At 36.0% G+C, this 19,908-nt stretch overlaps 2 protein-coding genes across 3 annotated transcripts in view; both read right to left on the bottom strand.

The window, feature by feature from the left end:
* The window catches only part of Jupiter (microtubule-associated protein Jupiter), a 105,629-nt gene that overhangs the window by 36,053 nt on the left and 49,668 nt on the right, over positions 1–19,908 (bottom strand). Inside the window, exon 1 of one of the 2 annotated variants that reach the window (XM_090113591.1) lies at positions 9,640–9,820. The exons of the other annotated variant lie outside the window; for it this stretch is intronic. Within the exon in view, the coding sequence (XP_089969717.1) occupies positions 9,640–9,701 (62 nt within the window). The 5' untranslated portion in view covers positions 9,702–9,820. Of the gene's footprint in view, positions 1–9,639; positions 9,821–19,908 lie in introns of those variants that run through there. 2 annotated transcript variants of the gene reach the window in all.
* Positions 12,534–19,565, bottom strand: LOC149899682 (uncharacterized). The gene has a single exon (XM_090113512.1). It carries the CDS (start codon positions 18,078–18,080, stop codon positions 12,885–12,887), a length of 5,196 nt encoding a protein of 1,731 aa, XP_089969638.1. The 5' UTR covers positions 18,081–19,565; the 3' UTR covers positions 12,534–12,884.

The following is a 19,908-nucleotide window of genomic DNA, read 5'->3' as shown; positions in this document are numbered from 1 at the left end:
ATGTCTGGGATCTATACAATATATATCAGAAGTCAGATTTAGGTCCGCGATTTTTGCAAACGAAACTCCACTGAGAGTCTGGTCTACATGTACTATTCTACCATATCTCCAACACTTTTTCGTAATTGTTCTGAAGCGTAGAAATTTTATTACCCACGGACAATTCGAAATAGGAAGTTGCGCAATTTAACAATTATTAGAAGCGATTAAAAAATTTCTTAAAACACCACACATGCAGTTAAAATAAATCAATTCGTTAACAATTTTTAGTTGTTCTGACCTACAGCTACGATTTAAGAGTATATTATTTCAGAATAATGAAACAAAAAATTAAAGAGTCGTAATCAGTAATATTATTAACATTAACATTTTAATATATGTACTTATTAACATCTAGTTAATGTAAATATAAATTGTATATAAAACGTTTCTAAATATTGAAGTAGAGCATAAAATTCACACCTAGATGCAATTGACCCAGCTAAGTAATTTGAAACGCGCCTCTGCAAATTAATGTTTACCTCGTTACTTTTTCTAGTACACACTTGCAGTAAGCAAACAAGAAACTAAAACTGAAAATAAAAATTATAATGCAAATCTTCATAACTCTCGTCCAAAAATCTATAGATTTTATTTTACTCAGTAAGAATTAAATATAACGTGTAATCTTTGATGCAGTTTAAACTCAATCAAGGAAACTGGAAAGATGTACCAGCCCTTGATGATTACCACATGTTCTAAGATAAAATGTCATAGTGACATTTCCATACAATACGCATTTGCGAATACTCATCATCAAGACAAAGACTGTTAACAAACGAGGTGTTACATCTCACCTAGGAATATAATGCGCCACATGTCCAAATCTCTATTGATATAATTTACAACTTTAACGTGGAAATGCGCAAGTTTCCTCTGCTAAAATACTAGTGACAGTAATATAGTAAAATGAATACATAGATATTCATTTCGTTTGTATATTTTAGGTACTACAACAGATAAAACACCCGTCAATTGAATTAACAGGCATATGACTAATAACGGTCAGGATACTATGCGAAACGGGAGGGAAGAGCAGGCAAACTACCTTTCCTGTTCTTGGCTTGCGCCTGGCCTGGAGATGGGCTGCCGCCGAGGGGGTCGCGGAAGAATTCTAACAAATACCCGCGGCCCCATCATTAAAGCGGCTCGACGGAACACAGTGGGGTTTTAGTCGGTAAGAATCCGACATAACCCACGGCTCCTTCCCCGGGGGCCGTGGGTATCTTTGGAAGATTTCCCCACTATAAAAAAAAAAAAAAAGGATACTATGCGAATATGCAATATGGGAAACGATAAGATAAAAGCTGTACAAATATGAATCATTATTTTTATGGCACATGAGGAAAGTTTAAAAAAATTGCAAAATGAAAATAAAATCTTTGCTGCAAAAAATATTAATTTACGATTCTACGTGAGTTTATTCCATTTACAATATTGTTTTTTCCAAGAGTATTTATTGACTCATGGTCATCAAAGCAAGCTTCAATACGTTGTATTTATTTATACAGACATTCGAAATTGTCCAGCTGTCCCGATGTTCAAGATATAGTTTTAAAGCCGCAGGAGTAAAGCTCCCATAATTCCCATAAACAATAAAAACTTTTAAAGTATTAATTTCTGGTGTAATTTATTTTTATGGTCATTTAGTTTATTCCACAATATGCTATTCAACAAGGATTTAAATAAGAAACATCATATGCAATGAAAATCAATCCGGATTCTATTTCTTTCCGACTCGTCCCTCTTATAATAAAAATATGTAAAAACATATTTTGTTACCTTCCATTATGTTCACATCTCTGCATTAAGTATCCAACATGCCCCACCTTATCGTCTATCTAAAATCCCATTACCGTCCCTAATTACACCTGTTTTCACATACAGAGTGTACTCGCAGGTTGCACGCGCTCCGGACATTGGTCACGACTGTCTTCACCCGTTACACCAAGCCACTTTCCCTCTCAGAGTTTTTGTCCAAATTCCGACCGTCGTTGCATCAACGAGCACCCAATGAAGACGAATAACTTTGAAATGATCGAGTTGAACACCTCTAACTCAATCACGGCTGATGGAGGTTCACTCGACATGATAAATATTTGTTGGAATCTCTCTCTCACCATAATATGTTGACAAATTAACACCACGTGTAACACACCACGTGCCGAGCGTAATTGCTCGAATTGTTTGCTCAAGTATATAATTTCTTGTCAAATATTTTTCTTCTTCTGGAATATTGTGCTGTTGATTTAGAAGCCACTATGTTTAATTACGCTTATATCAATTGGAAACTTAAGAATTTGATTTATTGGGAAGACAAACATGGTTAAATTGACTTTCCTTACATTTTTGATGAAAAAAATCGTATAATAATACCATTAATTCTGAATGAATACCACAACTTTCCCCATTCGCAAATTGAAATGTTCTAAATAAATCTATTACTGTAAGCATTTCGCTGTCGTATTATAAATTACTCAAGTACATGAACTCCACGTAACTATAGGTTACATTTGATCGAAAATTACAATCGTGGCCTGTAAATCATTCTTGCTGTATCGCTTCTTGTTACCGTCCGATGATATTTCATACAACGATATATTTATCGTGGGCTATAAATAAAGAAGAGTACTGATCGCTCGATATAACCAATAGCTGGAGTATTTATCGAGAGTAGCTCTTACAAGCTTTCAGGATAGCAACGGTATATTTAGTAATTAGAGTGAGGCTGTTTAATTACTACCGCAATTACATATTGTGCTATCCTCTCTTGGATCGTATCTCTTGTAATTCCAGACTCAAAACAACCTTACTTTCAATAATTATATAGAGTAGAAAATCCTTATTATTTTATAGAATGAGGAACAAGTTTAGAATTTATTGTACAATTTACGATTAAAAATTTAAAAAGCTCTATTCTATACTCTAATTTATATTCTTCATATTCGATCATATATTTCTTACTTCTTTTACTTCTAGTAAAATCATCAAGCAATAGTGTCAAGTTACATACAAACCGTCTCACGCTTTATGAAATGAAGTCGCAGAGTAATACAATAATGATAGAAAGACACCAGTGTAATATTGTTTTGATGATAAGTGATAAGTCGTATAAAAAGAGTTGTTAAGTAGAGTGGAAATTTCAGTAAAAGTTTAAAAAAATACAGCAAGTATTTGCTAATAAGTTCCATGTAGAGGTAAACTGTAATCATACACTTTCCATTTATAGATATGATCGCTATAAAAGTGTAATTGAAACAAAATTGCATACAAGAGCTATTTACACAACGCGAACGTAGCAATTATATTAATATAGAAACGTTGGAACATTTAGTGAAATAACTTTTACGCCGCAAAATTATAGCATTTATTTTTATGTCCGATTAATTTACAACGACATGAACAAGCTAAACTTTAAATAAGCAAAACTTTTAATTGGTCTTTATGTTACGGATTTATGTTCATCGCACTTCAAATTAAAATAAACCTAAAAACAGTCCTAAATATAGATTAAATATGATAAAGATGTACTAAAATAATTAAAATTCGCATTTATTTTGTTTTCTGTTGAGTTTACTGCTGATTTACTACTACTTTCATACTGAACAATATTAACGATTTTTAACAATGGTCTAACTTCTTTACAGTATATAGTTAGTCGTTCAATTTTTACAGACGCGCACAAATAAAATCTCACATCTATCGCCTGGTGTGTAAACAGCCTAAGAAGGCAGATGAGCGCGTGCGGTCTATCCACGTCTATAACGGTGAAGCGATAATCGCGGGCAGATAAAAACAGGCGCATAACGGACCGCGCGTTGCGCTCCGTCCGTCATCGCGATCGTGTCGCAAACGTCGCATCTATATCGATACGACTTGCAAAAAATATTAGTGCAGTATATCATTTTTATAAAAAAAATATATTTGCAACCCGCTGTTAGTTTTATTTTATAACTGTTATCAAAATAGTTACTGAAGAGCGCATTAATCAGTCAAACAGGTAGTGTTTTTTCATAAATATCGTTTAAATTATAAAAGTTTCAATCAGAATTATTAAATTTAAATAATATTCAAATAATTATCATTAATCTTTATACATGTACATAAAATTGTTAAATAAATAGGTTAATAAATAAACAGCATTCCTCGTTCAGAATTAACATTGGATATTCGTTAAAGTTTTATAAAATATACCTAGACTCAAAGTCCGACCTAAAAACTAAGCCACGTATTTAATATGCTACGACACTATCTCTTTCTTCTTGATGGAAATTCGCTATAATCCATACTAATATTATAAATGCGAAAGTAACTCTGTCTGTCTGTCTGTTACTCAATCACGCCTAAACTACTGAACCAACTACTGAATTTTGGTATAGAGATATTTTGATACCCGAGAAAGGTCATAGGATAGGTTTTATCCCGGAAATCCTACGGGAACGGGTTTTTCTTTGAAAACGCGGGCGAAGACGCGGGCGGAAAGCTAGTTTTAAATATATATAAAAATGAAACCCGTTTCGCGTTGTCTCGACATCACGTGTGAACGGCTGAACCGATTTCGATAATTCTTTTTTTATTATATTCCTTGAAGAACGGGGATAGTTCTTATGTAGAGAAAACGTAAATATGTACCACGGGCGAAGCCGGGGCGGACCGCTAGTTTTAAATAACACCAGAAATCGTGTAATTAATTTATATGATAAAATGCGCATTAAAGTAGAGCAAATATTGCATAAAAAACTTAAGCTTCATTAGGCAGTGAACAAGAACCAGTCCAATAAACGATGGCAAAAATTAAGTCGTTCAGCTTCAACAAAATTGACTGCAATTTATCCACAAGATGCATCAATAACTTATCGACGGTAATAATAAAATCGATGGTATCGATAAAATATCTACAGAGTCCAATGGAGCGTGGCGAAATGGAAATCGATAAAGTTTTACAAATCGACTACTGAACGATGTCAATGTTCATACCACACAAATAGCGCGATAAACTTTCAAATCGATGATGGCTTTGAGATTTCAATATTGATATTGAAATTTTAGCTCACAATAAATTTGCACTGTCATTTTCCTGTCTATGAAAAGTTGAAAACATACATATTATTTTTATTTTTGTACATTTTGTTTGGAATAATAAGGATTATTATTAGTCTATAGTCTATTCACAATAAATCCAGTAGGTATTTTTTTAAATCTGTTACAAATAAACTATGTACATATAAATTGCCAGATACCAAGTGACATAGGCTAGATTTTATTATATCTATATGTATTTAGACGCAAATTATTACTTTGTTTAATTTATTAAATATAGCAACAAAATTTCCTGTTAATAAATATTGCACTTACGGAAAATCAGACTTTGGATTTGGTGTCCAGGCCTTATATTATAGATTTATATTTAAAGAATAGGTAACTATCATATTCACACTATCACGGTATAGCACACAAATCCATTTTAAAGATTTACTTATGGTTAATATGAATAATAATCTTGTATAAGTAGAGTTTAGAAGTCGCACAATATTCACGCAATGAGCATTATCTTAGTATTGCGTAATGTGACACCAGCTCTAGAAAAGCCTGTAGGGACTGATCAGTTTAAGTGCATGGAACAATTCTGTTTACATAAAATGAGCGAATTAAGGACATGAAACCTAAAAGTAGTTATATTTTGATATTTTCAATCACAAAAACCTGGGTTCACTCGTTTCGTGAATCAATACTGTAACATTTCATGCCACAGAGCATAAAAATATGACTAGTAATTTTACATAGGCATATTAAATCAAAGTCACCCTTCTGAATCTTGTTACAAGCATGCCATTCGTAATTCCCTTGTTTTAGTACAGTCGTAATGTAATGCGGCATTTAAATGGAAATCACATAACTATTTTGCGAATGGCACGCAAACAATGACCTTGCGATTCAGAATATTTTTTACATTATGCCACACCCCGGACACTCCATACAAAATGATCGTTTTGACAGTCACACTGTAGAGACTGCAAATGTGTGTGTTAACGCTTTATGGTTGGCACATTTGTGACTAGCGTAAAAAAAAATTCGCGTTTTTCTGATGAAATACATCCGTAAACAGCACAATATCTAACCATTTTCTACGAAAAACGATAATCACAAATCCAAAATAATAAAATTACTTTAAGTCAATTTGATTAATGTTGTCAATCTTCTTTGCGTATCGTCCTTGCAGAAAAATATGGCCCATTTTATGTCTGATCGCGCGGGGGTGAGGTAAGTTTAATTTTGGCGGGAGGCGGAGAGTGTCCGTTCTGTAGCGTTTAGCTACTATTATGTATTCTGTGATTATGCTATATATTAATCCGCAGTGAAATTATTCATAAGTCTGGATAACTTATTATTCCACTGTGTAATGTGTATGGATTTATCCTAATCATTAATCATACGGAAGGTGACTTTTACCCATCAATTAAAAGTAAAGTTACCTACTGGACATATATTTTTTTCAAAGAAACACATTTGTACTAGGTACACAAATGTGTTTCTTTGTATTACACAAAAACATTGAAATAAATACATAAAAATAGTAACTAACAAGAAATGTTTTTTAATTATAAAATAATTATTGAGATTTCGGATAGAAATGTATGTCGCTCTATATTTATAGATAGTAGATACACAATGAACTGAAAATATTATATATACAAATAAATAAAAAATCCCTATTCGATAAATTAGATTTGACTAAAACATTCACATAAATCCGAGTTATTCCTTCCTCAAAGATAAAATAATTACGTCACGAGTCACGACATAAACCAAAATTTATCTTTTCAAATTGCAATACGCATTAAATTATCCTGTTTCCTTTTATAACTCATTTATATATGGATACAAGGAATATTTAGAGTCAATTTAAGTTGTCGTAAAATGTTTCATATTATGTTCTATCCACTATAAATAAAAAATAAGATTTTCTGTAAGAAATTACATATCATAATAATGATTAAATCATCACAAAGAATGTCCCTTTCCTAAAAATGATTTATGGTAATAATTAACCGATGTAAAAGTGTATAATTAAGCACTTAGCTAACAAGAATAAGAATTGCAGCGTTCCCGAGAAGCATGTAAACCACATGTAAACTTTATAGTCTTCAAAAATGTTCTCTAACGATTGAAACGCGCAACGTTCATGCTCTGGAACGCTTCTAACTTACAGAACTATTCCGAGAACACCTTTTTACGGCTATTAAGTGGATACCGATGAAAAGAAATGCATGTTATTACTACGTAATCTCGTAGGATCTTTTTATATCTAAAGTAAGATGTTAACAGAAAATACCAATAAAGAATTGTCTGTGAAATCATTAAGATTCGGTTATTTATATCAATGTATTGATTTAATTCAATTGGATTAAAAATAAAAATAAATAATATTTTTGCATAGTAGATATCATTTAAGGACAAACTATATTGCTGAGAAATCTAAAGGAAAAAGAATAATATTAAGAGGCCAAAACATCTTTTGTTGTATGAAAAAAAAGTGACAGTAAATAAAATTTCCCCGCTTTTTTTGCAAATTACTGTCATCGAATCCTTTCGTGAATAACTGCATCACAGAATGATCACAGACTAATAAACTTATCGGTATCAATATACAGCCACAGATTATCATCAATTTGACGTTAACGACGGCTCATTAAGGTAAATGTCACAACACCGATCACCATCAAAGTGAACATTGTAACTACACCTCTGTCCCGTAATTTGTTCCTCTCTATTTTATGGGATTTTTAATGTCCCTTATTATGGGGGTAAAACTTAAACGTAATTTATACAACATTTAAAAAGGATATAAACTATTGTCGATCATAAATCTCCAAACAAGAGTTCTTTATGCAAAAAGTGCTCTTGAATTGGATTTAAGGATTTCTAAAATACAACCAGTAATTATAGCTTCAAACTAAAAATAAATAAGACTAATTAAGCATCAAAGGGCGGCAAGGCCGTAGAACATGTAATATAATAAGCCAAACCCCTGCGTCTGTCTACGGTTAACTTATTTAACATTGCTTTGCTTATGCTAATGTGAAAACTGGCACGCGATTTGAAACATTTTTAGTTTGTGCCAAAATTGTTGTTATACATGATTTACTCGTACATTGAAATCACTGCTATTGTAATAATTAATTCATTTTGTAGATTATAACGTTTATAATTAAGATAATTTTTTTTAGGTTATTCTTTCTCAAAATTGTGGAGTTTAAATGCATTGTATGAACAACAAAAAAGATTTAACCTAAATACACAGACAACTAAGGTAAAATTATAGTAGGTTTTAAAGCTTATTTTATTAAAGTTGACATTTTTAATTAAATTAGTTTAAAAAGCGAGCGGATGTGTTTTTAAATGAACAAATATTAAAAATTCAGATTCAACTCAGATTAGAGTACCTAATTAAAAATTGTAAAAAATTTATATAAATATACGTTAACAAATTTTACTTTGAATAGTCACTTAAGAATTGCTATATAAATAGTACGCAATCTTTCTGCAGCCAAGGTTTTCTGCCAAAAAAAAACCCCCTTTAATCTACGTTAATCTACCCTTCTATCTAGCCTTAGACTTGCTATTACCTAGCTTAAACATAATACCTACATATATTTAAAAGAATAGGCTTCATTCGTTTAATCAATAAGCGTTTTCGTAGATCCCATATTATACATATATAATGTTTACTTTAAAAAAAAACGATTTCTTCTTATTTTATGTTAGTTAACAAATGAGAAAATGAATAAATATATAATCCAAAAACAAATATATAGTTAAATGGTGAGTAAGACTCACCATGTTCATTTGAATTTATGTAGATTTTTACTTTTTACTTCCGTATAATGATATAAACACAAATAGTCAAAAAAATTACAGGGTCAAATGTGACTATTGTTAAATATTATATTTATTTTAAATTTCATTTCATTTTCGCATACATTCCAAAATAGAACCGAAAAACTCAATTTTAATTGTGTACTCAAATCTCGTAGCAACTTCAATAACACAGCCTTAGCAACTGAAAATTAACTAGACTCCAACAACCTTTGCATACTCGTAATGACTATAATTTTCACGCCTTTGTCCATTAACCTTTCTAGAGCTTTCCTAAGGAGCCTAGGACTGAAATGAAAATGCGTACAAGCGTAGCGCTTCAGCGCTACGTATAAACCTACACGAGTTCATTGTACTCATGACTCTACAAACTGATCAATTTCTTTCGTTTATGTTGAGTTGAATTTAAATATATTGTACTCTTTAATTTATATTTATTTATTATAATATGTATATCGTAATTTTTACCATTGAAAAAATACAATGCATTTATATATTTTTCTATTTTTGAGGAAGAAATCATTTTCCATCTTTATCTATTTTATGTGTTTCAAAATATTTTAATGTACGGGTAAAACGCAGTGCAAATATTTTACAAAAATTTTCCGCAGTCTATAGAAAATTTAATTCATGGAAACCGCAAAGAGATGTCGTGACAGAAAAGCTCCAGATTCAGCATCCGCGCAGCCACTGAAGTCTGAAAATCGAGCGTTGAACACTCACCTATTTTTTCCATGACCGATCTTGTAGAGTTCGACGTGCTTGAACTGAGCGTAAGTTGCCATTGTAGTTTTATTAAACACGAGGGATGTAACACTGATTGCGGTCACTGCGCGACGTCGATTCACAGACGTGTAATAGCTACGCCGTTCGTCAGCTGACTGAGCGCGCGCGGCCAGTACCCTTGCTTAAGTCGATGTTGCCACCCTCCGCCCGCGCGTGAAAAGTGAACCGCGCATGCGCCGCTTCCTGTTGTTTTGTTTTTTTTTATTTATTTTTTCATCCGTCACCTGGTGGCCAGTCCTGTTCCGAACACATGCCAGTGAACAGATGACTACTGTCAACAGATTGAAACTGGTTTGACGTTTAACAAAAATGCCTCAATGATTGACAGGAACAGGTATTTCCGCACGCGACACTGTACCTGTCTTATGTTAATTTTTGCACGGATAATAAAATAAGAACGCTAAGATAACATTTACAATTTATTAGTTACATAATAAGTTTACTATTAAATAAGTTAGAATATATTTTAATAATTAAATTGTATGCATCATATCATCACACCAGTGCTTGTCAGGGCCATTTGGGATTTTGATATTTCACTGATTGCCTGATTAGAGTGGACAAATATAGATCAATGATTTCTGTTAATATTTAAGATTAATATAATCAAATAATCATGTGGCTGTAGCCTGTAGGTAAAGGTAAAAGTGAAAAAAATAACAAAGGAAAACATGTTTACTAGTTTTACTAGTTGGAATTTGAAAGATTTTTTTTCCAAAGTCTCTATTGTGGGGGCCCTGGGCCTTCGCCCCGTTTGCCCTCCCCTAAATCCGGCCCTGTGTATGATTATTTAATAATTAAAATCGATTACTTAACAATCATCTTATTTTATATTTTTAATTACGCTCCGTTGCAAAACTATTACGAATTATGCAACTAACTCAGATTTAACCAAAAAGGAAAACCTATAAAATATTTCAACCTTTCGATACAAAAACTTTAGGTTACGGGGCTAGTATACCTAATGTTGGCTCTAATAAAGATGTAATACGTAAAATGAAACCTGGCTAAAAACTTTAAGTCAGTAGTAAGCACTTTAGAAACGACATTTCAAAGAAAGCGCCTCTATCATGCACCGGAAAGTCTGCCAAGAAAACTATTACCAGTAAAATCTCTACAGTTACTCATTCAAAGCCGTTACTTTTATATATTTTCTTACTTTATCACTGATATACTTTTTTATCAATACGGTTTTAACCACCACATTCAAGATATTAAAAGCATTTTTGTTTGCATCCACGAAATTGAGAATCGAGAAATCGAATCATATAATGCATAATATGTACCTATAGAAAATAGTTTTTATGGACTTTTCCCAACAACAATTGCATATTAAGTAACCGATTGTTTTAAACATAAAACCGATGAAGCAAACAATACATATGAAAATTTCTACCACATAATAAGTGAATGTAATGTTATATAATTGTGTTTAATAAATTATTTATTTATTAAATATAAACTTGTGTTTATATAAACACGTGCCAGTTATTTTGTATCCGTAATAAAGACGCCATGGTAAAAACTGAATTAATACTTGATTACAGTTTAATGAATGGGTGCCGTAATCGGATCCGATGTTGGCATTTCAAGAATCGTAATTTCTTCCTACTTGATTGATTAATTCATATAATCTGATATCAGACTTATTACGTATAGATTTACACGTAAAAGCTTAAGTACCTTGTAAACTTATTATTTGTAAGATTAAAAAGTTGGAAGCTATTTTAATTTGACCGTCTCCTTGGTATGTACAGTGGTTGAGGTGTGAGCGTAGAAACGAGGAGTTCTGGGTTCTATTCCCGGTGGAGACGAAGAAAAAAAAAATAGGTCGGGCAGGTCACAGCAGGCTGATCACCTACTTGTCTCTAAAGAAAATCGCCCCTTACCCCACTTGAAGACACGGGACTTCACTTTTTTATTTTAACTTATTCAACTATTTGCTTCGCAAATCACAATTATATTATTATACGGCTCTACCGTCAAAATATGCAAGTGTTGCAATAATCAAAAACTATTGCTAACCAAGTATAGTTACGTAACGAATAATTTAAATAATGTCGCATGCAATTTATTAACAGTAATGTATCTAATATGTTACGTATTACGAATGTGTTTTCACAGTCTCCCGCATGAATTTCGTGACATAGCTACGTGAAATACTGAGATGTCCACGATTTTGCGGTAATCAGTGAAAGTAACTGAGCATTTGCATCACGAGATAGACTGTTATTGTATAAAATTTATAGACACGAACGACTCTTGACCAATCAAGTTGTTATTTATTGACTAATTGCGGTAAAAATATAACCTCTTTAATGCTATATTTTACTCTTTAGTAAGTGCTATTGTTTATGCTTGCAAAGATTACAGTTTAATTGTGTGTTCTTTAATTTAAATTACTTTTTTAATTTTCTCTTTGTTTTATGAATTATCATTTCCTATTATAATGTGCATGTTCTTGTTTGTAATATAAACACAGTTCTCTCACTTATTCTTAAATACATTTGATGTAGAGCCTGATTAACGTTCAACGTTCAACGCAATTTAAAAATAATAATGTGGAGTGAGGACAGGTTAAATGTTTCTCTAATGTCTTAAGATGCGTAATGGCCTGGGAACATACGATAAATTTGTATTAAGTTTTAAGAAGTACAAACATTAAAAATAAATTTATTTTATTTTGTGACTTTTGTAACTATGTATGGTGAATTAATTCAAGTAATAAGAATTAAGTCAATTTATTGACTTAATTCTTATTACCAGCAATGTAGTACACACACTGTTATGTACCACCAGCAATGTAGTACACACTAGGTCAGAGGCGGAAATAAAACACACAAAAACGCTCTGACCGTATATTTCCAAGGGTCACGGAACTACAACACCATTTTGCTTATATCTAGTTACAAAAAAATAACATAAGCGCGATTTAAAAACACAGCTTCTACAACTAGCGTCATCTATTATCGAATGATGGAACTAAACAATACTAAAACTTATACTATTAAACCAACGGTTTAGACATACCGCCCGCCAAGGACGAATAGTCCTTCACAATACAAAAAAATACAACTTTGCAAAAAGATACAGCAATACATAGAAGCAAATACATCTCTTTAAACTAATACTTATTCTTTACTTACGTCTAACATAATACATATATATTTTCTTTTTTACATTTATGTTTCTCTAACGGGCAACACACATAGTTTCGAAGTCGGTCTTTGTATGTGAGAACCCCTATATCTCAACGTGACAACACGTGTCACCTTATCCTTACCCGGATGTAATTCAACCACCAATCCGTACATCCATTTCGCAGGAGGCAAATTGTCCTCCTTCACTAAGACCACGTCTCCTACCTTGATGTCGGGGACCTTGCCTTTCCATTTGTACCTTTGAAAAAATTGGGTTAGACACTCTTGGGACCAACGCTTCCAAAAATGCTGCACCATCCTTTGGGTTAACTGCCAACGACGCAAATTGGAAATTTTCTCGTATTCAAAATTATTATCCGGAGCCACGATCAACGGCTCCCCTATTAAAAAATGACCCGGTGTTAACGGGTTGGGATCACCTGAGTCGGAGCTAGCTACGGACAAAGGTCGCGAATTGAGACACGCCTCAATTTGCACCAAGACCGTCGCCAGCTCTTCAAAAGTAAGAGTAGAATCGCCGATTACGCGACGCAGATGATGTTTAGTGCTCTTTATGCCTGCTTCCCACACTCCACCGAAATTTGGAGCATGAGGAGGAATAAAGCGCCACTCTGTACCATTGTTAGCCAATGATGATGCAATGTCAACAGGCAGTTGGGATTTCTCATTTGCAAACAAATTCCGCAACTCCTTAGAAGCACCTACAAAATTGGTGCCGTTGTCACTCCACAACTGAATACAACGGCCTCGTCTAGCAACAAAACGTTTGAAAGCTGCCAAAAAACCTTCTGAAGTAAGATCGGAAACTGCTTCTATATGAACGGCTCTTGTGGCCATGCAAACAAAGAGACAAATATATCCTTTATAGGATTTATGGCCACGACCCTTCGAAACGCGAATATTAATGGGACCAGCGTAATCAACACCGGAGTATAAAAAGGGTTTTCGAGGTGTGACTCGGCAGGCAGGCAGCTGGCCCATCAATTGAGTTCGAAACTTCGCCGCGTTTCTTACGCATGAAACGCATTTGTGTATAGCAAATCGTACTAGATTTTTCAATTTGGTGATCCAATACGTCGTACGTATGTAGTTAATGGTCAACTGGGGACCTCCGTGCATGGTTTTGGCGTGGGCATCGGCTATAATCAACTTCGCCAAGCAGGAGTCACCGTTTACAATTATCGGATGCTTGCTGCCATCCTTCAGGCAAGAATTTTCCATTCTTCCTCCGACCCTCATAATTCCTAATTCATCTATTAATGGATTTAAATTGTCAATTTTACTCTTTTTAATGATGTTTTTATGTTTCAGATTCTTCATTTCTTCAGGGTACCAAGTAAGCTGATGCTGACGGATACAACACATGGTGGCATCTCGGAGCTCTTCAGCTGAAAGGTAAGGTAGAAATTTCGGACGAGTTTCAACGGGATCCTTCAATTTCAGGAATCTTCTGCAGTATGCGACTACTCTCACCAGCTTCGTAAAAGATGAAAATTTTAAAAATATATCTATATCTTCACAGTTCTCCTTAGTTGTAGCATGTACTTTAATCTTTCTTTCTTCCAGGTCAGTTTTAGTGCATATGGAAAGTGGTTTACTATACGGAATATCAATCTTACTTAACCAATCCGGACCATACTTCCACAAATTATTCTCAACTAGCTCAGAAGGTAGTATTCCACGAGACGCGCAGTCAGCGGGATTTTCTTTGGACTGTATATACGACCACTTACAAGGTTCTAAATGATTTAGAATTTCAGAAGTCCGGTTGGCTATGAATGTTTTCCACCGACTGGGATGGTCACTAAGCCACGCTAGGACGATGGTGGAATCCGTCCAAGCATGCAACTGTGAAATTGGTATGTTCAAAACTTCAGCTACTTCAACTAACAATTTAGTTACCAACACCGCACCGCAGAGTTCCAGTCGAGGTATGGAGATTTGCTTGATCGGGGCAACTTTAGTTTTTGCCGCTACCAGGTGAGTTTTAATTTGTTTATCTTCAGAAACGCAACGAATATAAACCACAGCAGCATAGGCGGCATGTGAAGCGTCACTAAACCCATGTAACTCCACAACTGTATCTTTGCTTCGTGTTTGCACCCATCGCGGTATTTGGAAATTTGTTAGCTGAAATAATTCCTCCCGGTAAGTTATCCATTCACTAATAAGTTCAGACGGTAATCTATCATCCCATCCAAATCCAGTCATCCATAATTTTTGTATGAATATTTTTGCAGTGATGATGCATGGAGCGATCCAACCAAGCGGATCGTACAGTCGACAAATTTCGGCTATAATTTCTCTTTTGGTTGCAGGAAGCGACGCTGATAAAAACTGAACTCTATAACTAAAGTCATCGGTGCGGCGGTTCCAAAAGAGACCTACTACTTTAGTCACGTCATCCTCCTTAAGTTCCCTGTCCTGTTCTATATTTCCTTCAAAACCTTCCATCACCTCCATGCTATTACTACTCCATTTCTGTAGCCTAAAACCTCCTTTACTTAACAATTCAGTCATTTCTTCATATAATCGTAATGCTTCTTTTTCAGAATCACACCCGGTTAACAGATCATCCATGTAAAAGTCCGTTTTTAGTCTTGCAGCAGCTAGTGGATAGCTCCCACCCTCATCGACTGCAAGCTGTTGGAGAGCTTTGACCGCTAAATAAGGTGCACTGGAAGTGCCAAAGGTAACGGTAAGTAGACGATAATCTTGGATTTCGTTGTTGTCATCTCTCCACACGATTCGGTGATAATCTGTATGCTCCCTTTTCAGCTTTACTTGCCTATACATCTTTATGATGTCGGCTATTAGGCATATCGGGTGGAGACGCCATCTCATGATTATATGACGTAATTCTGGTTGTAGTCTTGGGCCAACCATCAGGGCATCATTTAACGACATACCATTAGCACTTCTATCTGACGCATTGAATACTACTCGCGTCTTAGTAGTGCTTTTGTCTGGTCTGACTACTGCATGATGCGGTAACCATACCGAACGTCTCCGCGTCTCTTCCGAGTCTTCCTGTACTTTTTCCATATGACCCAGCAATAAATATTCCTTCAACACTTGCGAATAATTATTCTTGAGTTCGGTGTTCTTAAATCTTTTCTCTAAACTCTTTAGCCTTTGCACCGCTACACTTCGTGTATCTCCAAATTCATGCTTTACTTCGGGGCGGAAAGGTAAGTTAACAATATATCTTCCCTCCTTGTCTCTCTTAGTTGTCCTCTCAAAAATCTCTTCACACGCCTTTTCTTCGATTGTCATTATTTTATTGCTTGCCAAACATGGCTCTGCTTCTATTTCCCAGAACCTTTTTAGTAGTTCATCTTCATTGCATCCAGCGTGCATGCTGACGATCACTCTCGGTTGTTGGTGCGTTCCAGAATCTAACATTTCTGATTGAATGTGCCCAGATAATATCCACCCTAATTGCGTTTTCTGTGCTAACGGACATCCAGGGGGACCCTTTATCATGCCGTCCTCCAGTACCTGGGCATACACCTCCGCACCAAGCAACAAATCAATTTTGTTTGGGACTTCATATTTTGGATCAGCCAATTGCAAGTGTGAAAGCTCTGGCCACAACCGCAGATTGACTCTCCTTGATGGAAGAAACGATGTAAGCTTACCGAGAACGTGCGCTTGAACGACCATGGTAAACTTGGGATTATAAATTGATCTTATTTTTACTTCAACCATAGATCTTGACGCTAAGGAATCTTCCTGACCTCCTACTCCAGAAATACGAACTTTATTTGGAATTTTCTTTAGCCCAAGAGCTTGAACCGTGGATTCGGTGATGAGAGAAACCATTGAGCCTTGATCCAATAAGCATCGCAAATTAAAGTTAGCCTTACCTGTATTCGACTCCGCTTCCACAACTGCAGTAGCCAAAAGAACTTGACTACGGACATTCGAAAAACACGTAACAACATCGCGTTCAGATGTGGTTGCTGAAGAAACAACCACATTCTTTTGATGGGACTCAACATTTTTAGATTCTTCGGGGTGAAGCAATGAATTATGTTTACGCTTACAAACCTTACATCTGGTGGATTGGCGACATGAAAATACGGAGTGGTTGCTACCAAAACAATTAAAACATAAGCGACTATTTTGTACAAATTTATGTCTCACATCATAGTCCGACTTCGCAAACTCCTTACAATTATATAATTTATGAGTTGCCCCTTTGCAATACGGACACTTCGCCACATAAGACTGACCAGATTCAACACTATCCGTCAAAGTATTGTTCACATAAAGTACTTTGGGACTAGAACGAGGGTTTTTTACGTTTACTGACTTAGTGTCTAAAAACTCTAATGACCTAAACTTATGCTCCAAAAATTCTCTAAATAGAGTCAAGGTTGGTAGGTCTTCGCAATCATTTGCCTTGGACTCCCACTGCTTCCTGGACTCAGGGTCCAATTTGTGACTCATTATATAAATAACGATTGTGTCCCAGCTAGTAATATCAATTCCTAGGTTTTTTAGAGCACTTAAGCATTCGTTCATACTATCTAATAATTCTCTTATCGCCGATGACGATTCATGATGCAATACTTTTAGACTCATCAAACGTTTTAGGATATTGTTTGACAAATACTTTTTGTTGTCATAACGGTTGACTAGCTGAGCCCAGGAAGCCGTGTAGTTTTTATCGGTTATTGCTGTATGTCTTAGGAGCTGTTCCGGTTCTCCTAATAAATGACCCTTTAAATAATGTAATTTTTGTACATCATCTAATTTATGGTTATTGTGTATTAATGATACAAAAAGATCTCTAAAGGTAGGCCATTCTGTGTATTTTCCTGAAAATTTAGGTAAAGAAATTTCTGGTAATTTTATGACACATTTTTCTTGATACTCGCTGGAATCACTTGACTTTACCCCGGACCGACTATTACCCTTTAATTCAATCAAAGCATCTTTCAATTCAGTTTTGTAATCTACATATAGTACTTCGGTCTCATCATATACACAATTTTTAATATAGCTAGAAGAGTCTAACTCCCTCTTAGATATCTCGCTAATAATTTGGCGATGAGTATCGCAAAATGATTGCCACTGATTTTCTAAAGATTCCAAACGAGTTTCAACATACGAAACAGTAATTCTTTCCTTAGGGGATTTTTTAAAATTGACTCTACCTTTAGAGATAAGCTCTTTACTATTTTCTTGAATTCTATTAAATGCTTCCATTATAATATTTTAGAGACTTCCGAACAACAATAAGATAAATAGACTTTATATTCTCAAACTTATTTGAAATAAATAAATTTAACTTAATATTTAAATTGCATAAAACAAAAACTAACTCACATGTACAAACTGTCTCCTCAACTCTAAAATATTATAAGTGGTAAATTCTTTTACAAAATTTTACAAGTGTCTATTCAATATAACGAACAAAAACTAAGTCAATGTAAACATTGAAAATATTCTAAGTCTATGTAAACAATGAAAATTTTTCTAAGTGTTTTAAAGTTACTTTAATTTAATTTGGGCATGGATTCCCCGTCACTTCACTTTATCTTCTTGGACTTAAGGTCCAATTTTGTATAATTGAACTTCAAAGTACTCACGTTTCACTTCACTGGTAGTCCTTCTCCCTCGCACCTGTACTCCGGAGTCGGTTGACGTCACGGATGTTCTCCCTCTCGCTCGCTCCACTGGCCGCTGACGTCCCGGATGTTCTCCCTCTCGCTCGCTCCGCTCGCCGCTGACGTCACGGTTGTCGCCCTCTCGCTCACTCCGCAGGCCGCTGACGTCACGGTTCTTCTCCCTCTCGCTCGCTCCGCTGGCCGCTGACGTCACGGTTGTCGCCCTCTCGCTCACTCCGCAGGCCGCTGACGTCACGGATGTCGCCCTCTCGCTCACTCCGCAGGCCGCTGACGTCACGGTTCTTCTCCCTCTCGCTCGCTCCGCTGGCCGCTGACGTCACGGTTGTCGCCCTCTCGCTCACTCCGCAGGCCGCTGACGTCACGGATCTTCTCCCTCTCGCTCGCTCCGCTGGCCGCTGACGTCACGGTTGTCGCCCTCTCGCTCACTCCGCAGGCCGCTGACGTCACGGATCTTCTCCCTCTCGCTCGCTCCGCTGGCCGCTGACGTCACGGTTGTCTCCCTCTCGCTCGCTCCGCAGGCCGCTGACGTCACGGTTCTTCTCCCTCTCGCTCGCTCCGCTGGCCGATGACGTCACGGTTGTTGTACCTCTCGCTCGCTCCGCAGGCCGCTGACGTCACGGTTCTTCTCCCTCTCGCTCGCTCCGCTGGCCGCTGACGTCACGGTTGTCGCCTTCTCGCTCACTCCGCAGGCCGCTGACGTCACGGATCTTCTCCCTCTCGCTCGCTCCGCTGGCCGCTGACGTCCCGGTTGTCTCCCTCTCGCTCGCTCCGCTGGCCGATGACGTCACGGATCTTCTCCCTCTCGCTCGCTCCGCAGGCCGCTGACGTCACGGTTCTTCTCCCTCTCGCTCGCTCCGCTGGCCGATGACGTCCCGGTTGCTTCTCTCTCGCTCCCTCCGATGGCTGCTGGCGTCCCGGCTGCTCTCCCTCTCGCTCCCTCCAATGGCCGCTGACGTCACCACCTGGTCTCCAATATTCGGCTCGCAGGACCAAATGTTATGTACCACCAGCAATGTAGTACACACTAGCCAGAGTCGGAAATAAAACACACAAAAACGCTCTGACCGTATAATTGCGGAGGATGCGGAACTACAGTACCATTTTGCTTATATCTAGTTACAAAAAAATAACATAAGCGCGATTTAAAAACACAGCTTCTACAACTAGCGTCATCTATTATCGAATGATGGAACTAAACAATACTAAAACTTATACTATTAAACCAACGGTTTAGACACTGTGTTTTCAATATGTACATGTTTTCAACTTTCATATACGGCTGTAAAATAAAGTCTGAGTATACTTTATATTTTCATTTTACTAATAGAATAGAGTTATAAGAAGAAGATGTCTAATAATACCTACCTATTTAGACCTATTTGTATTTTGACATATCTTTTAATTTT

This window comes from Colias eurytheme, chromosome 20, assembly GCF_061535395.1.
Source record: "Colias eurytheme isolate Ceu_HAF_F1 chromosome 20, ilColEury1 Martin Lab GWU primary, whole genome shotgun sequence".
In the NCBI taxonomy this organism is placed as follows: domain Eukaryota; kingdom Metazoa; phylum Arthropoda; class Insecta; order Lepidoptera; family Pieridae; genus Colias; species Colias eurytheme.
The sequence above is the reverse complement of the archived record's forward strand: the minus strand, read 5'-3'. Positions and strand labels throughout refer to the sequence as shown.